The sequence below is a fragment of the Acanthaster planci genome, linkage group LG04 (genome assembly GCF_054643075.1).
Source record: "Acanthaster planci isolate LZ-2023a linkage group LG04, COTS_SCS, whole genome shotgun sequence".
Taxonomy (NCBI): domain Eukaryota; kingdom Metazoa; phylum Echinodermata; class Asteroidea; order Valvatida; family Acanthasteridae; genus Acanthaster; species Acanthaster planci.
Genome location: NC_141780.1, coordinates 7,180,447 through 7,205,056, shown reverse-complemented (window position 1 = coordinate 7,205,056; position 24,610 = coordinate 7,180,447). Strand labels below are relative to the sequence as shown.

The following is a 24,610-nucleotide window of genomic DNA, read 5'->3' as shown; positions in this document are numbered from 1 at the left end:
ACAACGGTGAGATCGATCACCAACTGTGACGCATGGGTGACGTCTGTACGGGTAGGTTATCGTTGTGGGCACGGCAGTGTCAGGTGAGTCCCCTCACAATTTTGCCATTCCCTCTCCGCAGTCTTGGCAGGGCGTTTATCATTCTGTGCCAACGATCGTTCTTGAAGATCGACCCCGGCACTAGCGAAAGATTTCAAGACACTGCGCCACAAAACGCCACGTCTGCGATGTGCGCGCCGGAATTTATCATTCTTGACAAGTTTGCTTGGTAAGTGTTCGCAGCCCGCAGGATTTAATGACATATTTCTTTTCGTGTTTACACAGGCTTGTGGCTTGCGAACCTTCGGGACTGAAATGACTCGCTTAGGTAATTTTCTTCGGAAACTGCTGTAAATCACTGGGGCACCTGGAAATTGTGTGCCTGAGGGGTATTTTCATTTATTTTTCTCTTCTCGACCCCACACCCGAGAAAGACAAAAGCTCAGCATGAATTTTAATAAGTTACGCAAGTCATTTTTCTTTTGTGTATGAACTGCCTGAACATCCCTAAAAAAGTGTGGTTGTATCATGATCCACTACAGGGTGCGTTATGAACTTTTAATCGAGTCTCAAATATTATCCACTTTTGTGTATTTGAAATTTAGATTATCATTAAATTTGTCCCCAAATAAACCCCATATTGAACGTACGTCTTGAACATGATACGATTACCATGTATTTTTAAGTTAGTAATGACATTTAATTAAGATACATTCCTGATCATCATGGTGCATATATTCTCAGTTTTGCTTTTCTTTCGTCGCTGCTGGCCAACACCTTCCCTTCAACGAGCCGTCATTTATAGTGTGCTGATTTGTCGTTCATCAAATAGATTCCTTCATACATGGGAGCAAATTGTACCTGTGTGCTCGTGTTAACAGTGGCGCTAAATGGTAATGGCTTGAACAATATATATAACTGACCATTGTACACCGGCTATTAGGCTATGGAAACTGAATAGATAAGCAATACTGTTGGAAGCCCGCGGGTGGTGGTTAGCTATTCAGTTCTCAACTAATTATAAAGAATGCGCAGTGTTAGTGAAAAATAAATGCAAATAAGTAACTGTCTTATGATTGCCAACAAAAATATGGCAAACGTATTTTTAATCACATGCAGGGGGGGTCTAGGAATTTTTTTAGCGATGGGAGTCAGACCCGTAAGATTTTCGATGTCCCATTGTTGCAGACAGGCGGAAACAAAGGTAATATATTATATTACATTGTTACTGTTGCATTAAAACCCTATACACGTCACATGATGTCATCCACGCCCAACTGAAGTTAACATTCGTTTCCTAATTTTGTTTACGACTCGAGAATATTTTAAGAATGACCCAGATCAGTACTGTCCCGTGAACGGTATGGAATTCTAGCCGTCACATCCGCTCCAAAATCCACAGCGACGGATGAAAATAAACTTAGGGGATACACACCGCCTGAATCCATATTACAGTCATCGCGTATCTGAAATACTTTGACAGCTGCGGTAGTCTAGCGCCCAAGGCGCTGCTTATTTGTTTTTGTATTTGAGGCGTTGCAGGGATCCATATATTGTGTGGAAGATGATCTTCACAGGTGAAGTCTATTTTTGCCGATACATCAGCGTGAGGTGATGACTAGCTGTGTTTTAGGTTGGCAGTCGGCAAATATACCTGAAGAGTGCAAAACGGGTTTGCACCACACAAGCTTCTGAAGTAAAGGCGTTCTCAAAGCCAAGATTCATGTTATCACAAATTACACACACGCTGGATAATCTTCCCCTCTCGTACCCTTTCCATTAACTCTGTCGTCAAAGGAAGAGATAAAATCACACAATGTCCTGGGAAAAAAATCATGGTTATTTCTTTCAAGTCACCGTATTCACTTTGCTCATTATTTCACGACTTCTATAAAATAGCAAATGTTTTGCCAACGCATTTTCTTTCGAAGTACAAAATAGCCACAATATCTTGGATGAAAAAGAAAACTTTGCAAGCAGCCCCCACTCAAAAGCCTCATTAATTTTTGAATAGAAGTAAATATTTCACAAAGTTATGGTTTCGTAAAAAATGTACTTTCTATTTGACAAGATCGGTCGTTCAAACACATTGGACATGTTAGGCATTCGAGCACCATTTGAAGCTACAGAGGGTGGGAGCTCGATTCCTTAGGCCTTGTTTGCTACTTTTGCTTATTTTGAAACAACTTGGCACCACTGACGTGCCCACCAAAACGGGAAAGAAATTGGAAGGCTTCAAGCGATCCACCCATCCCTGATGAACAGTGCCTATCCCTCTATCCACTACCCCGATGTGCGCGTAACAACGAAACATGTACACGTACACCACAGCAAAAAATAGACAGATGCCCGGAAACACAAACGTTGGAGTGCAAGAGGATGAAACGAAAAAAAAACACATTAAAAACAGGTACCAAAACACAATGAATGATCTTCACATTAACTCAAAGAAGTATTAACATATCTGTGGGGAATCAAAACATGTATAACTTGATGAATATAAAAGAAATTTACACATTTGAATGATATGCATAGTTCCATAAATTCATGGCGAATGACGAAGTAAGTTGTGGAGTTTCACACAGGTATATCGTCATATTCACTGAACAAAGAAAGCTTTTAAAAGGACAGAAAAAAATTCAACAATGAAACATAAAAAGATAAAAAGCAATATAATATTTGTAACATTAAGGATGAAAATAACCATTAAAAACTGAATGAAACAGGAGGGCAATAGGGAATTTATATTGTTTTGAAGGAAAACACACATGGTGAGCGCTGTTCAGTTCCATGAAGACATATTTAGTATATCTAGGTATGAAAACATCTAGCTAAGTCACGAATGATAGTAAGATATCCTGCATTTCATATTATTAAATAAGCAATGCCCATTCTAGATGGTATAAATAGTTACACAAGTTTGGGATATTTGTAATTTGATTCGTTTAGAACAGCCACTTATTAAGTTTGGTAAAAATGAATGCAATATAATAAACGTACATCCACAACACTGCCTTGCATATCATGTTGCAATTAAACGAGGCCAGTCTCTAGGCAAAAATGGAGACAGTCCACAAAATTTACATGCCGATGATTTCCCTACTTGATTGCCGACTGTGAAATAAATTTTTGCCTTTTTAGTTTTAGTTTAAAAGACAGACACCCCTCCCCTCACCAACTATCAATTGTTTTTAAACTTGACAACCATTAGGGGCGCGTCTGTGAAGCTTCACAACACTCCAACACACAACATACTCCTACATATCAGGCTTTCTAGTCATGGTCATATGTACCATTTACCCTTCCAAGCACTGAGCACAAATCAAATCAACAGGAAAAGTTAACGTCTCCGGCCAATCACCTCGGAGAATGGGAATTTTAAAAAGATGTCAGATTTCCAAGGATTTCAAAATGACTGCAGGACACCAATGAGAGTATTCCTGATGACTCAAGACAAATAAAAACCACTGCGACCGTACTGAACCCTTGCCCCACATAACAACTGTCAACAAGTGTTGTTTAACAAGTCAACGAGGAGCTCTTTGCTTTTGAAGTTTTTATATCTAAGGCACACAGACCTATGAAACACACAGTGTGTCTCTGTTTCTCAAACTATTTTGTAAATTAAGAGCTAATTTTTGATTCTTCGACATGCAGTTAAAATCATTTGTGCAGGAAACATGTCATCTCTTAGTGCACGGATGTTCTTCAATTGATAAAATTAATTAACCTCTAAATTAAAAAAAGAGGGTTATCGACTACGTCAAGGAATCTGAAACTGTAACAAATGTGCAAATTCATTTTACAAGTAATGCAACCCCGATGTCAGGAAATCCAATCTACCAAAAAAAAAACCTTCTTAATTGTTGTACAATTGCGAGGCACAGGTCCATGTATCTCTGTAAACGTGACGTCTCTTGCCCATAACAGGCACTTCTGGAGCTAAAGAAAGTAAGATTTTACTTTTTTAGTCGTCATTATGGCATAGAATCATTTAAGTTAGAATAACAGCTCCTAAAAATTGTTGATTACTAAACATAATCTGGCGATTTGATCATGTGACTGAGTTCTTTCATTTGTTTTTGTGTTCATGCAAGTCTTCTTTGCTGGTCCCCGGCCCTCTCACGTTTCACTTTAACGTGTTGTACAACTGGCCTTTCAATGTACCAACTAATGCCACTAAACTTAACATAGTTGCTAATGCGAGTATTAAGGCAGTGTTGATAACTGCAGCTGCCACATCACGACATCATCTTCATTAGATGAGGGAGCTAAAACAATCTGTGCCGAGTGGCTCCTGCAGCACACTTGTCATGTAGCTCAGGCCGCTCAAGAGAGCACACCGGGCAAGACTTTCGGGCTGCCAGTATCCTTACATTGTAAGCTGTTGAGCCGGTGGAATCGACATGAAGTGCCCCCTAGAGGATGAGATCAACTAGGTTCCCCTTTGGCTGTGACATGCTGTCTGGGAAGAAATTGACTAGTGTGTCAAACAGCTGCCGAACGAAGAAAAGAAAACAAGAAAAACAAATTTGTCTCAGTAAAGCTCACCATCCTCGGCACAAGTTTGGGTTGAAATTATTTACCAATGCCAAAAATAAACCCAATTTTTCATGCTATGTTAACTTGGACGTCCAGCAAATACATTAATAAGTTAGACTGCATAAGTTGTCATCCATTTTCCTGATCCTTGTCATGAGTGTACAAAAGGAGTGTTAGGAGGGGTTTACAAGCCTGTATACACTTTCAAAAACTTGGGAAAAGGTTGATCGGTCATCGTGTTTTCTTTGTGTATGCCATCAAAAAGGGGATGGAGTCAGTGGAAAGAGCACACAATTGTTTTTACACTTGTGAAAAGGGTAACAGTTAAAAACTATTGACTGGAATGATGTGGGACATGAGGTTTTGAATACCCTAGGGACGCATAACACCTGAGAATATCAAGGCCCTTTGGAGGTTGGGGGAGAAGGGAGAAAGTGGACCAACAGTAATTCTCTACATAGGCCGTGTCCCAATTGCTTGGTTGTGGCTTGAAATTACACACAATGGGAATTAGCTGTGGTTACTACCGCAGACTCTTGCGTAATTTCAGGACACAGCCAAATAATTGGGGAACAGCCTTTGTTGCCATGGTTTTGTTCCCATTCAGATGAAAACTGGTCATGCTCAGTCTTTGTCCCACGCTTGCACCAATGTGAGCCCGTGGCATGTTCTACAAGCTTATATGAGTAAGTCACAAAGTGGTGACTCAGACTTCCTTCAGATGACCTGCATACCTGAGTTCTTGTGGAATAGTGTGGGTGTGATTCTTCTGTGTGCACCGTTAGCAGGTGGTCAGGCACTTCTAGTCGTGGCCTGAACAGACTTGAGGCAAGCAGCTGGAACTGTGGGCAAAAACCAGAGCTGGGATCAACATGACATTTAAGGATCATCCACTGGCAAGCAGCGAACTTGCCATTTGTGGCAAACTCTTATCAGCAGGACTGGTGCCTGGGGGACACAGCTCTGAATTATAGGAAAAACAACTTCTTTGAACTTCTCTCTGTTTCAAGTCAACTGTCTTGTCTGATCAGAATTCTTTATCCAACAGGGAGAAGGGAAAAGTCTGCCAGCCTAGGTGGAGGCATTATCACATAGCCTACAAGGACAAGAAACACACCCTCAAAGCTAACAGCACTACCAGCCAGCAGTGCCGAGTGGCACAACCAGCCAACACTGCCAGACAGCACGACCAGTCAGCACTGCGAGTCAGCACTGCCTACCTACACAACCAAGCAATGTTGTCAGCCAGCACTTACAAGTTCACACTCAACAACACTTCAAACAACCTCACCTCTTTGGTTTCTTGCTCGTCCTTATGATTGACTGTCTCATAAAGCTCTGTTTGCAGATACCTCAGGGCCTGCACGGGGTTGGACATGGCAATTTCTTGGAAGCGGTGTTTGCGTATCAGATGTTTGCAACGCCTTACTACCTGATCTTTCAGTGGCCTGACAAGCTGTTAGCAAAGTGAAGACACAGGGATTCTTACCCACATGTATTGTATGACTTTCCATACTTGTGTTGGCACTTGCCTCCCACTGAAAACTTCTTAAACTAAACTGCTCATTTTGTCATCTTCAAAATGAGACACTGACCCAACGTATCTATCCATGTTCAGTGAAAGATTTCTACCTAACATGAACACATACATGAGGCACTAAATTCAGCACGACGTTCATGCATATTAGTCACTGCAGAGTCCCACGCTGAATGTGTATGTAGCAACCTGAGGGGTTGGTTGACTTTGTGTCAAGGTGAGGTTAGAATTGAAGACGTGTATTTAGCTTGTAAGAGTGTTGTCAAAGTACTCATTTCAAGAGGGTTTTCTTAGGCTATCTCTAACAGCTTTCTTCTAAATGATGTGGCCTACAGCACATGTGATGATATCAGAGTCTTCCACACAAGCTTCACAAAAAATGGCCTTGCGGGTGTCCAGCAAAACAAATGCAACTGGCCGTTTCTGTAGGCATACGTACCTCAAGCGACCAGAAGTCATCGAGGCGGATGCGCTCGGCCGTCGACCGGCCCGGGTTGCCCCCAAACAGATAGTGTTTCTTGTGCTTGTGGTCATAAGCCAGCTGGTGGGCAAAGCGGGGACAGGGCTCCACGCTCTGGCGACTGCTCCAGTACTGCTGATCGCTGTTCTCATTCTTGTACACACAGGACCTGGATGAAAAGAAGTTATTTCAATTTTGGAACAATGCTTATAGCAACCATAAAAGATGGAATGCGTCATGCCAGTGGCTTTGATCAGTATGAATCATTGATCCATGCCTTGGCCAAGTTTACCACTATTAGTTTCCTTTTGGCATCCATAAAAACAAGTTACTGGAAAGTCCACTTTGTATAAATAGGCATTTGCAGATTTTGGCAGCGTCACAAAATTATTCAACATTTAAAAATTTCACTGAGAAATGTGTGGGAGCCCTTAAAATTGCATCACACGTGCATCCCAGATACATGTACATCACAATCAAACTCCTCAACACTTCTCAATTGCATTAGATGAACAATTTTGTAGTGTAGGCTATGTAACTCACTGCCGGTTAAGGAAATTTTCTATCTGAAGTGAGTAGATGATAAAAGAACAGATTTTACCAATACCAGTTTACAAGCAGAATGGTCTAGCCTAATGAATTCACACGCGAAAGTACCCCCATTTGTAAAATGTTGTGATATTCGTTTGCCGTAAAGAAGACGAACATGTCAGGGTTCCTAGGATATCCCTGATGGATTTTCAAAATTCCAGGATAATTATTGTCCTGGCCAGAGAGATAAGGAGCAATATGCACAATGACAAGCCACTTTAGTCAATCATCCAGAGCACATGTTGATTGGATATCAATGAACGTATGTATAAACAGATTAACAAACTTCTCTTTTGTGCCTATTAAATTCCCTCATGTTTTCTCTTTAAGCTTTCTGAAGGTTACATTTGCATAATTTGAACTCACAAACGGCTTATTTGAGGCATTTTTCTCAACTCCTTGACTGGAAACAGGGACCAGGTTGCCCAGGATAACTGGGAACCCTGTATGAACATGTACACAGGCCATGAGTCTAGCATTCCTCAACAACATGGGGGGTATGTTCCCCAAGTGCCTCACTACCATCAAGCAATGCAGCCTTGCCATACAAAACTCACCATCTGTTTTGATTGATGTAGTAAACCCAGAAGGAGTTCTTGACGCTGTCGTCTTTCTTCTCTTTGTCCTTGCTCAAGCCCTGAAGACCAAGAAACAAGATCCTGGCTGCAGTAAATCCCATAAGTTTGTGCAAGATATCGATATTGTCCAAAAGCACCGATTGTAAAGCTTTAGATAATGCAGTACTACAGTCATTTCCAAAAGTTTAAGACCACCTTGAATTTTATTGGCATTTCTGTCACTGGGCATGTAGTACACTGTCTCATTGAATGATTACTTAACATGTTTTTACAGTGGTGCGTAACATCAGTGTAGTGCTATATACCTATTTGAATGAAATTTTTTGCAAAGGCAGGTCTTGTATGACATTCTGTCTGCAAGTCAGTATGGGTAAAGAAAAAAGCCAGTCCAAGCAATCAGAAATAAGGGAGGGCAGACTGAATATTCGACTGTTAACATATCAAATCGTGGAAATGTAGTCAAAAATGTTCAACCAAGGTACCAAGGTTACACATTGAAAATAAACATAAGTTGCCATGATTGGTTTAAGTTTGGTTTTCCTTCAGGTTAATGCATTTTCTATGGGTGGTTCTAAACTTTTGCAGAAGACTGTAAAGTGACTACATCACACACACAATTATATGTGTAAATGGCATTAGTGCGAGAACCCGTGCTAAACCAACACGTGCCCATACTCCATTTGTTTGCAATACACTGCCTGGTTCAAAATGTTGTCAAACTTCGGTACTCCATGGTGAATGGAGATGATTCAGAGGCATAAGATACAGTGAAAGCAAGTTTAGTGACTAGTCACCAAGCACTCCACAGAGTAAAACAAGTGACTGCATTCCTAACTTTCCCAAACAGCCACACACTCTGAGTTTTAAAACGATACATCAAATGAAATGAACCGAGGAAATTAGAAAATGAATGCTGGGAGTAGAGGCCTCCATGTCCGTGCTCATCTACAATTTCACCAGGAAGAGCATGCTTTCTGATGATTTGAAGAGCATCTGTTCCCACACAAAAAGTCGGCAGTGCTGCAAGTTCATGTACATCAATCCAGCCACACCTTTTTCTTGGCTCAAAACATCAGTGATCGACAGCAGATCGCCAGTGCTGCAAAATTCCCAAAACATTAGTGCCAGCTGGTCGGGCAAGTCTACTGGCACCCTACAGGGCATCCCAATTTACAAAAAAATTTGCGTGCAAAGGGCGATCTGCTATAAATCACTGACGTCTTGGGCCAAGACTAACCACCCCCGTGCACAGTAACTTTAATTAAAAACTGCATTTTTAACATGCAGGTTGCATACACGTATATTGTGAAAAAATCCTTTGCATCTATTGTATTGTGCAGCTGAGTCTCTTCACAGTGCAGGTTTCTCAATCCTACAAGAACTCCAAGGACAGTGCTGAACGTACGCATGCAAGGAACGATTTTTCCGTCTAACTACACAGATTCCAAAAAGACTTTTTCCTTCCTTTTAATTTGCCCCCAGGAAGAACCTTTTATTTTTCAGGATTGCATAGCTTACCAAGGCAGTCAACAGAAAAAAATCCTCATGAAACCAATTTCATAATGGTGACCACTCAGCTTGAGTTAAATTGACCATTCTGGCTGGTAACGTCTGACCGGTTGCATCTGCGGGAAAAATGTACAGGTTGCATAGGCATGTCGATCACAAATGTTTCACAGAAACAAGGTTTGCACTTACCGATAACACGTGGATTTCGTTTAAGTCAGGATTGATCGTGGCTCGCTGGGTGAAGCCTGCTGCTGGTACTGTGGGATTGTTAAAGAAGAGTTTTGACTAATGTGTTGATTAGCATACTTTTTATTTCCTCTGCGACGAAAAAAATGATTTAGTGATTACTGACTGTTTATGTGTGACTGGCACTTCAAGTTGGAAAGAAAATCCAGTTAAGTCTGAGCTGCATGTTTCTGGAGAGACCAGATAAGAACAAAGCCAGAGAATGGAAAACGGCAACACGTGCATGCTACATTAAATCGCTGCCAACAATTTCTGAGCTTGTTAGGTAAATTTGTAACATTTAAACTCTTGGACAACTGTACTCAAGAAGTACTTGATTGAGGACAAACATGTGCAGTATTCTTTATCAATGGGGTTTCATTTATACACAAGCAAAATACTCCAATGTCACTATTAACATGTACATTCTTGGGCTTTGTTCACACCAAATCAGTCCAAAATCTTTTAGTAGACTAACAGCCCACAAGTAGAATCCTGGTGAACGTTCAAACATGATTTTCATACGTACTAGCACTGTCTTTCTTGTTGCCGTCTGATATAACCGCCACCTCATCGGTTTCAATGTCATATGTGAAGAAGTCGCTCAGGTAGTCTTTGCCTCGCTGGCCAGCAATGATGTACAGCTTTCGCAGGGTCTGGAAAGACAAGAGGTACATGTACACATGTATATTCTTCAGGATAAGCAATGTCCCACACTGCTTCAAGCCTAATAAGAGTTCATTTTTTGCTCTGGTTAACTGTTGCTCGAGGGAATGGGAACCCTATGTACCATACATGTAGGTATGATGGGAAACTTTTGGCACTGTAAATTTACATGCAGCCCAGTACTTGCACAACTTCAATGGAATCAGCATAAATTCAACAAGGTGAATTCAACAACGTAAATTCAACAAGGTGAATTCAACAACGTAAATTCAACAAGGTGAATTCAACAATGTAAATTCAACAAGGTGAATTCAACAACGTAAATTCAACAAGGTGAATTCAACAACGTAAATTCAACAAGGTGAATTCAACAACGTAAATTCAACAAGGTGAATTCAACAACGTAAATTCAACAAGGTGAATTCAACAATGTAAATTCAACAAGGTGAATTCAACAACTTAAATTCAACAAGGTGAATTCAACAGCGTAAATTCAACAAGCTCCCGTTGAAAATTATAAGCAAGTAACCTCAGATTACCTATTTAAAATGATAGGGAATGATGGGAACCTATTTCAAAACAGTGCGAGTTAATAACAATATGCAAATAAAACAACATATTAAATCAATTTATGCTGAAAGTTTTAACAGCGTTTAAGGATAAGTTCTTTCAATTATTTCAAGAAAGTACATGTAATGTAACATCAAAGGTTTTCAAATCTCTATGAGGATAGCATATTTCATAAGACCTAATGATCTCGATACCACCCCTTTGCAGTGCTGAACACCAACGGGAATCTTTGATTCTAATGCAGGCAATAAAATTCAAGGTATCCAACCTTGAAACTGTACGTTTGTGAAATGTTTTGGCCACTTAGGGATGGCAACAGGTAGGCCAATACAGTGCACGGAGTCAGAGTGGCTTACCGGATGGAGTAACATGGAGTGGCCTATTCTAGATTTGATGTCCTTGCCAGAGAGACTACTGGCACAGTCCCTGCGTAGGAGCTTCCAGGTGTTGGTGGGTATATGATAGGAATACAGACCGCTGAAGGACCCCTCGCTGGGCCTCTCCTCCGACAACAAGGTACTAGGAGGAGAAATGACATGGAAAGGGTCAGAGTTTAGAAAGGCACCAATGGGACAGCTCCGAATGAGGCTCATTTTGCTAGTGATTGGCACGAAACAGTCTTATCTTTGGTGTGCTTGACTGGCCATCCAGTGCCTGTCAGATGATTTCATCCAGCATTGTTCCACGGAAACTACACTTACGTAATTTGTATTGAAACTTTGGCATCCAACAAGCCCACAGTAAAATTTGAAAGGAAACAAAATAAATTCTTTGCTCAACTAATCTTCAGACATTAAGGGGAAAAAAAATCTTCTACTAGCGAGACGGTACATGTATTTCTTGGTGGCCTCCAACAAGAGTCCAATGGAAAACCGATTTTTTTTGGTCACTTCATTCGAGCTTAATCGTGGATCTGGAACTGTACCTTTACAAATTCACATGCTCTTTGACTGTTCAGTGAAACCTGCAGAACCGAACACAGTACGCTGAAGCAGCTGCCTCAACAATGTGTACAGTTGTCTAAATACATGAATGTCGTGCATTTTCTCATCTCCAGTCATTTTATAGTAGTTATTTAGTACTCAATACTGAATACCTTACTGAATAGTGGAATACAACCTCTTTAACCCTAAAAGAGCCGGGAGGGGCAGATACCCCACCAACATTTTCTCCAATATAGTTGCAGTGCATTTGTTTCAAATGCTGAACGTTATGGAGTTTTTCAGTAACATTTTGTGGCCATTTTGACACCAATTTTGTGAAGATCTGGCAATCAATGCTCAATGCACATGGGTCAACACATTTGAGGTCAGGAACTCAAATGACCATACGATCAAAACCCTTCGTCCCATTGAACAGAACCTTCTCCCTTGTACTCATAATGAGTGTCTCTACGTGCGTGCTGAGTTTCAAAACAACTGCACTTGTACCAGCTGAGTCCTTGGAGGTATCTACCCCACTGCTATGAGATGGTCCAACGTTTGACCTCTTTGAGGGTGACACATTTCACACATGGAAAGTAACTCGAGCTCCAGAGTTTGTGCGGTTTAATGGTACGTCAAGTAGGAAACAAAAGAAAAACCTAACAAAATCAGACAAAACCTGAAACGTCATTTGCAGCAGCTCACCTTGTCAGAATTCTCCCGCCAAAGACAAAGATGGTGGAGTTCTGGGAGTCCATGCACATCTGGTGGTCATATATGAGCTTGGGGCCCCCCTCAGTGCCTGTGTCTTCACATATAAGAAGCCACTTGTTGGTATCAATGTCGTATACATAAAAGTCACTCTGAAAAAGAAAAGGTCGAGGTGGCTATAAAAATAAGCCTTGTTAAAAAAGAGCAAACTTTCAGCTGACCCAACAATTGAATTAGGCAACGGTTTCAAGCTTACACATACGATTTGGAACAACAAAGCTTGAGGGCGGAGATTAAAAAATAAAGGACTTTTCCACCGTAAGTCTACACTCTACAGTAATTCTTACCAAGAAATTTCTTTTATCTTCTGAAATACTTCAATGAAAGCTAATCCCATTCTTTGCACTGAAACTTTCTTGGTGCACTTACTCATCTTTGAAAATCCACTTACCTTGAGTGGATACACATTTCTGACAGTAGAGTCTAGGTACCGTCCTAATGTGAAGATCTGCCTCCGTTGTGGGTCAAGACACATCTTGTGACAGGAACGAGCCGAGGGACCACCCTAAATAAAAAGAAGAGACTGTCAATTGCTTATACATGTACAAGGAAAAACTTATATCATGATTCAGCTCCTTTAAAATAAAAGAGGGTACATGCACATGTCCTATTCCTATTCGAACCTGAGAAAGGCACTGTTACAGTGGTTCCAATTGTTCATGCATGCAATTTGATTCTTTGTTTCTAATATCTTTGGCAACTTTGCCGTGTGCATTTCTCATGCACATTGGGGTTGAAAACTTGATAACGATACTTTTCCCTCCAAGTGTCAAAATATAATCTGAATTCATTCCAGGGAATTTTCCTGTATTTATTATATGTTCTTATTTCTATTTTAATATCTTATTGTGGAGATTCACCGTAAGTGCCCAGGTTTAAATTGGCCCGAGTAAAAGAAGGGAATTTCTGATTGAGAAGACATTGGGGAAACCCCCAAGAAAGTCTGTTCGGGTAAAATCCACAATAAGGCACATGTAGGCACCAAAACCTCAAAGCAGAACAGATAGGGTGGCCCAGGTAGGAAACAAAATGGGTACATCAGCGCTGGAGCAGAAGGAAGGAAAAGCAAAATGAGACACAGACTGAGTGCTCATTCTCTCTGGGTGGATGACAATCTCACTGACCCACGTGCACCCCTGAACACATCATACCTCTTTGGCTGTGTCCCTGAACAGGCAGGTCCACTGGCCCGTTGCCACACTGAAAGCCCAGAAGTCTGAAAGGTCCTGCACGCCGTCCCAGCCGCCATACAGGTAGACCGTCTCTGCATGACAGAGACACCATAAATACTAGTATTTCATGGAATTTGTGTACACACAGATGAAAATGCTTTCAAGGCCTGTTGCTTTGGAACTAGACAGAGTAGGGAAATAATGCTACAGGATGTAGCAGATAGTTAACTACCGTACATGTACATTGTATAGACAGATAGGGTAGAGTACACGGCTATGTTCTTTGTGACAAATGCACATATATGTATCAGGTTAGAGTGCTCCAGTGCCATTTTATCACTTTTTATTTACATCTTTTAGCCTAAAGTGCAGTAAGATTCTCTTTCCATGTGAAATGGTTTTGGAGTATGGGCTTCACAATAGCTTCTAAGGTTACTGGAATACATGTACAAGTATGTTAAACAACAGGTGAAAAATTGGCTTTGTGCATGCAGCTGTGCTCAAAGCCCTGGAACCCCAAATCAATAACAGCATTTACAGTCAGCTGCAGGATTACAGACAGTGTGATATAAAATGATGCATTTCATCATTTACATGTACATGTGGGTCAACATTTTGTTGGTATGCATGTAATGTTGTATCCAAATTCCAACCTACCTGGAGCATGGTACTATGGAATTTTGAGAACTGTATGCAATATTGCAAAGCATGCCACTCCACTGCTCACGCCAGGGAGTGGTAGTACATGTACGTACATGTGCATGTATGCATATATCATGTACAGTACATTACAATTTTTGCACACTGATCAAAAAGCACTTGTAGATGACCAATGTCCACCAATGTGAAGAAGTGGACTAGTTGGATTTTTTTAACTTTTCCTCCAATTTTAAATCTATCACAAGGTGGCTACACATACATGTACATATATTTATTAGGCCTATCTATTAACTGTTTCAAGATAGTTAAACTATTTCAAGGGCAGTAACATTGCTAAATGCAACAAGGTCTACACATCCATGATGCCAGGTTGCATCACACATGTCGGACAGTCAACTGCAACTAATATGGGTGTACGGCAATCAAGACAGAGACGAAAACAAAGGAACATCAGTGTTCTCCACGGCCGAAAACTTTGGCAGGGTGGCAGACAAAATTGTGAACGCGAAGCCCTCACAATCCAAATTTTGGGTTCTAGATGCTCTATGGCGCATTCTGGGGCAATTTCCAGTCCACTTTCGTCTGTAATTTGGCCCCAAATCTGATTGCATTTACAACGTGAAATATTGGCTAGGATATTCTTCAGGAGGAATTTCTTCATCGAAAGATTGGATGACGAAATTCTTTTAATTTCCGAACATTTTTAGCAGAACCTTAGTCATGTTAGTGACTTGAGACATGCTTGAGATGAGCAGAGCATGCGGTTTTCTCAATGATCAGTTAACTGTGAAAAGGCAGAGTAAAAACAAGCCTCAAAATGTGCCCTTGAATAGAAAAGGACAAAAGAAATATGTTCAGGCAAAGATAAGTTCACAATTTCCAGCTTGCGTCATAAAAATCCATCGAAAGAGAGCATGGGGGCCACTCAGGCATGGCACGGTCGTTCCACTGGCGCCAGCGAACACTCCGCAAAACAATGTTGCACCGCAGGTACCAGTCACATGCACTGCGTGTACATGTACACGCTTGCACAATACAATGTACATGTACGTGTACAAAACATACACGATGGTTTTTCGGGACACGAGGTTGACTATGCATCCAGGAGTGGGACCAGTCCACACCAATGCACATGCCTTACATAATGTATAGCGTCGTGCTGCACTCAAATCTTGGTGTTTCTTGTCATTGTCAGTACATTATAAGTGTCATCGGTAAACTCCAACTCGATCCACAAATTGCGGTTTTATTAAAATCTTGAGAAAGTAGACATTCGGGGAAAAACTACACTAAGCAACAAAATAGCAGGGCGGCACAAATTTTAGCAGGGCGGCCAAAAATTTTGGCAGGGTGGTCCGCCCTGCTAAAACAGGCAGTGGAGAGCACTGAACATATAGTCCAAAGGAAAGTCTGTCAAAGATCTTGCGGTGGCTGCCAGGCTACATCTTCCATATGAGCTGTTGCATCTCGTAATGAACACTTGCCAGACTTGTCACTTTGACAGCTGTACTTGTGTCGTTCATGCACAAGTGTACATGTATTTACATGTACATGTATGCTCCTACACTGGGCCTTTACACGGTTTTTATCTAAAATGCTGTGGGTGTTACAGTGTACGTGTACAGTACAATCATCTGTGCCAAAAAGAGCCAGGTTTGGGGGGACTGTCTCACAGCTGAGGAGGGCTGGATTCCACCCCCTCCACAAAGAACTTGGCTATCCCATGCCCTATCTTTTTAATGTATACACGTAAAGACACTTTGTGTGAAGTTTCAACTCAGTCTAACTTATTGTTTTATGGCCATTTGAAATTCAAGGCCACACAACGACATGCATGCATGCATTGAACATGTCAATGGACAAATTATACATTTTTGGCTGATCTGCCTAAGAAAAATGGGTGCTGTGTGAGAGTGGTTTGTCTGATTTTCACAAAATTGGTGTCAAAATGACTCCACATTACTGAAAAAACACTCGAATGAGTCAGCACATGAAGAAGTTGTACTGCAATGATATCGGAAAAAAAACTCCAGGGGTGGGTGGCCACAGCACCCCTCCCCTTTTAGGGTTCAAGTACGTCCTTGGTATGTATGAAAGTCTAAGTGATGTCAAGCTATTACATGTACATGTAGTTTCTTCCCCTGACCTGTGTCAACGTCTATGCACATCTGGTGACCTCCTCGCTTCCCAGGTTTGGCATCGTCTTCCGTGGGGCCATACTGGCACAGCAGCCTCCACTGCGGCTGGTAGTCTTGCATACTGATGTACTCCTCAAAGTGGCCCTCCTGGGCGGCGCGCTCAATGATGCGCTCGCAGCAGTCAAAGTCACCGCGCATGACCTGCAGATGGGGCACGGGCAGAATGGAATGAATCCAGGGGCATCTTTGGTGACCCCCAGCACAGAAACACGTCTGTGATGTCAACCAGACATCGACAACGTGTTTGAGAAGAACTTTGCAGTGTGTTTTTAAGGCTTGGGTGCACTGCATGTGGTTTTGAAAATACTGGATCCCACGAAGCAGGGTTGAACCAAATCATGAATACTGCATGTATATGTATCCCTGCCCCAAATCCCTTACCAATTTCTCGTGGAGTTCGGATATGGTTGGGTGCTCCAGGCTGATTTTGGTCTTCTTTTGCAATGTCTCAAAGGCTTCGCTGTAGTTGTGCTGCCGCAGGTGTTTCAAGCAGAGACGGATTGCTTCCCGCTCACGATACTGCACAAAAGAGCACTGCCGTTATAAAACATGCAAATATATGTACAGGGGCAGTCTTTTTTCCAATGGTGATGTCCCTACATACTCCAGCAAGAGGACCTCAGAATTGTGTCCCCAGGCAAGACACTTTACTACTGCAGTTACATGCAAACACTCATTAGAAACTGTCATCTCCTTCCCACGTAAGTGGCATTGTACATGCACTTCAAAGGTCCTTTCTTTATAGTCCTGAGAGTGGGAGAAAAGAGATTTCACATGTGTAAGTATGTACACTCAGGTACTACACGCAGGTGATACAAATCTCATCCCACTTACTTTGTTGTACTTGATGAGGCAGGGCTGAACCACGTCTGGGTCATCAATGCCGTTTATTGCAACATACCAAATGCTGAAATTGAAGCTAGGCCCACAGGATAACATAGGCACTGCGGGATGAAAACACACACGTCCACAGCACAGGATGTTGGTTACAAACTGAACATTTTAGCCCAGAATTCAAACCTACTGGTGCATACCGGTACATGTACGTATACATTTTTATGCATAACAAATAACCACAAAGTCAAAGAAAACCCAAATCTACATGTACATGGAATTTGCTATTCATACACATGTATGCATATATTACATTTTATGTCTTCTCAAACGTAATGCATCATTACTTTTTACCTATTTTGATGAATCTGCAAGGGACTTGACATCCATTGACCACATGTTTTAGTGGAAACGTCTCCATGTTGCTGTCATTTTCTAAACCGCTGTTGAAAACAAAATTAAAAGGGTCAATGTGACCGTTACATTCTCCTAAATCTAACAGAAAACTCTGTCCTTTTTGCCAACATTTCATATAAAAATCTCCAGGGAGAATGCAAACCTACATGTCCATGTACTACTGTATGCCACTGCTGGTTGTATTTCATGGAGCTGACGCATACATGTACATGCATGTACATTAAACCCTCCCGTGCAAAGATGCATTCTTGACAAAGTTGTCCTATCAATCAAAATCGGTCAAATGACGCTCACAGAATGTGTCTTTGTACTGGGGCAAACCAAGTGGAAGGAATTGTTAATTGTCTGTGACTGTTACAGCAAAAGGAGGGTTAATTAATTAACAATAATAATCATACCACAGTATTTACGTGTATGAGACACATACATGAAGTACAATAGTCGAGGGTGAGATTCAAGGAAATGAAATATCCACAAAATTATCGCCATATTCTTTGAGGGCTCCGCAGCAATATACAGGTACATACGTAGGTAACAATATCGTATACATGTACATTTATGAGTGTATGAAGGTGGCCCAGAAAATACCCATTTCTTGTTTTCTGCAGTGACTTCTATAATAACAGTTTAATAGTAATCTCAGGTTTTTCCAAATCCTGGTGAAAAGTTTAGGAAAATTCTGATGAAAATATCCTGAAATCAGGAGAAATCCTTACAAATCTCATCTATGAATACCAAATAGAGTCTGTCATTCAAAAGTGCCAAAATTATCATTATCCCTGCACACTGGCCTCACAAAATCTGAACATCCCTGAAACCATCTCAGCTCCCTGGAAGTATACTAGCTTGATGCTGCCATCTCAGGCACAAATACATGCAGCTACATGTAAACAAACCTGCATGTACCAGTACATGTACATGTATATCTGTCCACACTGGTAGGCGACTCCTGGGTGGACAGAGGCACGCACGTGTAAAGCAACTTGAGTCCCAACATGTGACCACTTGCCAGGATCTGAACCCTAGACACTAGGATCAGAAGCTACAAACTCTAACCACTAGGCCACACGTCCCCCATGAATGTCATGCATGTGAATGTTGTGACAACAAAAACAAGTTATCCACTTGAAATATACATGTAGGTGTCCATATCACATGAATATTACATGTACCTCTGTAGTTTAGGACTTGCAGTACTTACATGTCCATGTATGTGAGGGAAATGTGGGCAAATTAGAAACTGCATTGAACTGTTATGTACACATGTATGTACCTTATATGAGCACCTAAAATTCAACACATTGATTTTTTGGCAAACATAATTTGGTAGGCCAGGTGGTTGCAAGAGTCAATAAAATTTGTCTTTAAAATCAGCCACATGTAGAGACAGTTTCAAGTGTTGGAAAGATCACCTGTTGGACCACGCAGTCCATTGGGGATCTGTGTCCAGCATTCCCTTGGGTAAATGCATATGCACATGAGGAATCTTAAAAAGTCCAGGTCTGGTGGCTCTGTCTCTGCGTTGCTCTTGACATACCTGGTGAGTAGCTCCACCATGTGCTCCTCGGTCATCCCTGCATAGATCTTGAACTTCTTGAGGTTACAAACGTGCGTCTTCTCGTACTTGCCAAAGGAAACCCTATCTACAAGGGAGCATTTTTCCAGTTTCAGGGTCAGATACTGCGGATTTTGAAAGGGAAAAATTACGTAAGATTGAAGTACATACACGAACATGCACACGAGTAACAAATTGATTTCATGTCGGCCTTCATACCCATCTGAGTGTGAGTCACATATATGTACAGGTACAGGTAAGCGTCTTGTTGGATTGGGTGAATGAAAGCTCTTTCTACAATACCATATTGTTTCTTTTTCATTAAATGCATATTCAGTTAACTTATTCAATTTCATATTCAATTGTGTACATTATCTTAATTCATTTCCAGTAAATCATTTTCTTTTTACATCTAAATATTTCTAAGTTCTAACTTTTGGCTTCAAATACTTTTATATATTAGTGTTTTTATTTATATTTATTTACTCCATACACAACTTGATGAGGAGTGGCAGGTGTTTGGTCAGTGATTGTTATTGCTTTTGCCTCTTCTTTGCTATCTTGTATGTGATGAAAAAATAATCAGCATGAATAAATGATAATAAAAAACTCTTTGTTCCCGCTCGGAGCAAAGAGGACAGAATATACAGTACCAGCAAATTCACCGAAGTGTTCTGCAACTCTCTTCAACTGGATAATAAAACTAAATAGCAAGCTTAACAGGAACATGTACATGCACATCAGCAAATAAATGCATTTCTTTCATCTCGTCATTATATAATCCCTCCTCATGTACAATGTACATGGTGTATCTCCGTGGCTGCCACAATTTTGAATAATTTGCTCATTTATATCAAGCAGGTCAAAGTGCCCTATGGGGCCACCTTGGCAAAGCAGAGCAAACGGAACGGTGCCCACAACAGGCAAACCTGGAACACCTGCAATAAAGTACCGTTACATGTATGTACTGTACGTGTCCAAACATACCTGAGGAGGGCAGTTGCTGTCCGAAGACCACCGGGAAGACTGATCATGGGGTGCATCAACCAAAATATTCCTGAACATCGACAGTGATAAAATGATAAGTAAAACAATATAAACACACACACAACTTTATAAATGGTCTTTTACAGTGCCATTCAAGTAAAAAAATGTTTGGTAGACAAAATGGTAGATGATAACCTCTCTGTACAGTGTACATTGTAGCTGAACGTACATATGCACTGTATATAATCTGTAATATACAAGTACACGTATCATATAAACTACAATGTACATGTACATGTATACGTTAAGAAAACAGTGAATTTTAGGGCATTACAGGAAAGCAGTCATTGCTTGTAACCTAATGTACATTTATTTCACAATGTACGGAGAACAACTTGTACCAAGTACATGTACAATGTACATATCTACACATTTAAGGCACTGAACATGTATGTATACATTTTGTACATGTAAATGTACAAGGTACATATTCACGAACATGTATAGAAATACTGTAACAACATCCTCAACACAAATCTTTTATAATCTTTAATTTCTTTTCCAAAAGCCCCCCAAAACAGTCTGTAGCGAGTGACCCTCTAACATGTCTAAGGAGTGCAGTCAAACTACACTGTACATGTATACGTACATTGCAGACGGGCCATTCTATGGCGACAAATGAAACTTGCATGACAGAGTGGAGAGAAGTGACATGCATTTTTAAAAAATGAATTGCGTTAGAATATAGGCCATCTCATCTTCTGAGAAAGTGATTTTTTTCTCTGTATGTACGCACAGAAACAATCAGTAAAAAGTTGACTTTGTCATGACAGGTGGGGCATTTTACAACATTTGCTGCAGAGTTCTTCAGAGTGTAATGCTTAGTGCAGAATGTTTAGGCACTTTGAATTTCACACAGAAAGGATGGCAATGCTTGATGACTTACTCTGGTATATAATTGGAAGAGTAACTGGACCATTTCTCAATGGTGTAGGTCAGCTTATGAGACTGAGGGTCTAGAGCTGGCACTGGGAGCAGCTTTCTGTCATTATCTGCAGGTTGGCCTGGGTGTGCCATGCTACCGTCTATTGTCAATGAATCTTGTCATTGGCTGAAAATAATAACAGAAAAAAGAAAATGTCCATGTCTGCACGTACCGGCAGGCCTACATGTTTGGGTTGAATATTGTAAAAAATACTGTAGGATATCATAAACAGTACATGTATGATGTACATCGCAATTCGAAGACTGTCTATAGATTCAGAGAAGTCCCTTTAACTGTTTAAGAAAGACAGAATGTCTCCTTAAAAGAAGATGTTTTTCCCAAGAAGGCTTGGATCAAAAATATCCACAAGCTACTATCAATTTTTCTCCCTTACATGTATGAACTTTGTGCCATTACATGTCATTATCCATGAACATGTAGAGGACTGACATTCACAAAATGTTTTTGATGCGGTTTTTCCCCACCTTTTATGTGCTACTGCAGATTTCTGCTTGTAATCCCAGAAGTAAACGGTCGAATTTTTTTAAACAGCAGCCTTGGGTGTTTCTAAGGCTGAATCCAGTTAATGCATTAAAAGGATCTTAGGGCAATGGTAGGATCCCCAAGAACATCCCCCCCCAAATTGTCCCCATTTAGAGGGATATTCTCTCTTTTGGGGGACTGATTTTGTCTCTGAATAAAGGGACTTCTCTGAGTTTAGGGACGGTCTCTGAGTTGTGATATGCGCCTCTGTCAAATCAACTGTTACAAGACAAAAGTCAAATGCATGATTGTAAATACATGCATGTACATGTACATGTATATGTATGTACATGTATATACCGGTACAAGTACTGTACGTCCTAGCATGCTTAGGCCTACATGTACAGTTGTATGTGTAAGCCTACATGTACATCACAGTATCACACCATGTACATTTGCACATACATGCATACATGACATGCATGATTAGGGGCCTTTGTACAATGTATCTCTGGAAAGAATAAATAAAATCCTACAAAAAGTAGTAAACTACAATTTGTAAAACTTCGTGAACATAATGAATGAGACTTCTATGCTCCTGTCACTTCAAAGTGTGAATGGTAAACATGACAATGACAGGCCTAAGTAACCAATAATGTACATGTACATGTATTTCCCGTTCTGTCACCATGTTGATTTTAGCACTCCTGCGGGAGTAAGTGAACAAAGCTGTAATAACAATCATGAGCATCCATTCACTAAACATTATGCAACATTGTTGTCATGAATTTGTTCCCCTCTGGAAATCTTCTGAGCATGCGCACATGAAATGTGAAAAAGGCTTATGGAAAGAGTTCTAGCTCTATTGAGTGGAGCGGTAGTATTCCTCTTTCATTGATTTTGGACAGGATTGTCATACTAACGTTCCATGCCTGTACATACACTGTAGAGCAAGGTGAAAACGGTTCTAAAAACTCTAAAGACTCACCCAAAATACCTGTATCACGACCTACTGTCTTCTGTAAATGCCAAAGAGTTATCAGCCAGAAACTCTACATGCCCGAATATGAATGGAAGGAGGCAATGAAAAGTTTAAGTGCTGTGCATGTGTCAAGCAAAAACGGTCGGATTTTGACAGATTTTGAAGACAGAAATATCATTGAAGCCCCAACTGTTTGACATTAGCATTTATGGAAGCCAGTAGGTAGTACCGGTAATTGAGGTATTTTTGGTGAGTCTTTGGAATTCTTGAGAACAGTTTTCACCTTACTCTATATACAGGCGTGGAGCATTAGTATGACGATCCCGTCCAAAATCATAAAAAGAAGAATACTAACGTTCCACTTAGTAGAGCTACATGTAGAAAGAGTCCCATCCATGTCCATGTGCAGACGCCACTTGACATCCTGTGCATAAACCCTTTGTGGCTTTGAAACTGGTCTGAAAAATTGTGTTTTCTAACAAACATTAAACAAGGTATTTTCCCTCCAGGCTAAATTGAACTTTACTGGAGGTCACTGTAGGGAATATCCCCACCCCACCCGAACAACGTGAGTGAAATCATTCAAATAATGTGTCAACTGTCATTAGAAAGCGGAGAGACATTCTAATATTAACATGGCCAAGTTGGCAAGTAACATTAATAGTACCAAACAGCAGTTGGTTCCATGGCCATGGGAGTAGGCCTACGTACCGTAGCCAAAGCTCAGGGTAGGCCTAGGCCTAAAGTAGGGCTAGGGGCCTAGTTCATGTTGTTTGTTATTATTACCTCACATCTGCTCATGACATGCCCAGATGCGTGAGTGAAGGCCTTACTAGCCTAAGGATTACGTGTTGTAACGTAACTATTCGAGATCGTTAGAACGATAAAAACAAAAAACTGCCGTCTACTTACAATATATGAGGGTAAATTACTTCTTCTTAGTTCTAGCTTGCTAGCAATTCAAAGTTCAGGATCAAGTTTTGAAGTTTCGAATATCGGAAAACTGTCATGGCTGCTTATGCAGAGCGCCCTCATTAGACAAACCTTTTTTTTTAACTGTCGAACATCCCGTGCATGCGCATGCGCGCGGCTAGCTAGGCCTACAAGGGTGCAGTGTCCCAATTCAAGGAAAATTCTCCGCCAGCCGAGACGCAGAAAAATTCTCCGCCAGGCCGAGGCGCAGAAAAAGTACCCCCAAAGATTGTTTCAACAAGAGGAGTCTGTTTGGGCCAAGAAATGGTGGAATTGTGTCAGTATGGCTCAGGATCATCTCTGTAGATTCAAAGGCACCCATCCGGGTGCAAAGCAGACAAAAATGGGATTGAAAATTAGTCAGAAGAGCCCCGGAGGGTGAGGGATGTCATTTGAAAAATGGCCGCTGGGAGGGCTTGGCAACATTCACTTTTTTGGGGGTAAGTTTGTTTTGGGCGGATAATTAAAAAAATCATTGGTTAACCAACTAAAAATTGAAAATCAAATGAAATCTGAAGGACCAAACAACACATTGTTTTTTGTTTGAGAGGCCTCAGGGACTTCAGTTGGCTGCCATGGGGCTCCAAACTTGGTTGATTTTACACTATTTTCAATGGAGCTTGAATTAGTTCAGTGCACCCACAACAATCCCGGACAAATACAGTTGGATGGTTTGGTCCTATACACAAAGGCGTCAGTCCGTTTTGAAAAGAGTGTGTGGGGGGGGACATAGCCCTGATCGGAACAAAAACTAATGCCAGCACGAAGCCTTGAGAGGCGTGACGTGGGGTCTACTTTAGCCATTTTTGTAAACAACTGCTTTTGCAAGAAATAGGCCTACATTTTTATTAAGGTTTCGGAAAAATGTGTACGTGTGGGGGGAGAACATTGATATAGTACCCCCCCCCCGGAAAAGCTTCCACAACGAAAGCACGAGAAATTAAGCACCGATCT

General features: G+C 41.0%; 2 protein-coding genes across 2 annotated transcripts; one reads left to right on the top strand and one right to left on the bottom strand.

Moving 5' to 3' along the window:
* Window positions 1–32: 32 nt before the first annotated feature.
* On the top strand, window positions 33–5,900 carry LOC147799336 (uncharacterized). The gene is made up of 2 exons (XM_087135865.1): window positions 33–268; window positions 5,630–5,900. Exons 1-2 carry the CDS (start codon window positions 33–35, stop codon window positions 5,898–5,900), a joined length of 507 nt encoding a protein of 168 aa, XP_086991991.1.
* mkln1 (muskelin 1) lies at window positions 2,468–23,736 on the bottom strand. The gene is made up of 19 exons (XM_022254000.2): window positions 23,597–23,736; window positions 21,181–21,345; window positions 20,235–20,304; window positions 19,230–19,372; window positions 17,630–17,718; window positions 17,276–17,385; window positions 16,823–16,960; window positions 16,390–16,582; window positions 13,563–13,675; window positions 12,803–12,916; window positions 12,346–12,503; window positions 11,074–11,236; window positions 10,011–10,137; window positions 9,446–9,513; window positions 7,727–7,806; window positions 6,558–6,747; window positions 5,873–6,037; window positions 5,316–5,423; window positions 2,468–4,535 (listed from the first exon to the last, which is right to left on the bottom strand). The coding sequence occupies exons 2-19, from the start codon at window positions 21,309–21,311 to the stop codon at window positions 4,458–4,460; spliced, it is 2,238 nt and encodes a 745-aa protein (XP_022109692.1). The 5' UTR covers window positions 21,312–21,345; window positions 23,597–23,736; the 3' UTR covers window positions 2,468–4,457.
* Window positions 23,737–24,610: the final 874 nt, after the last annotated feature.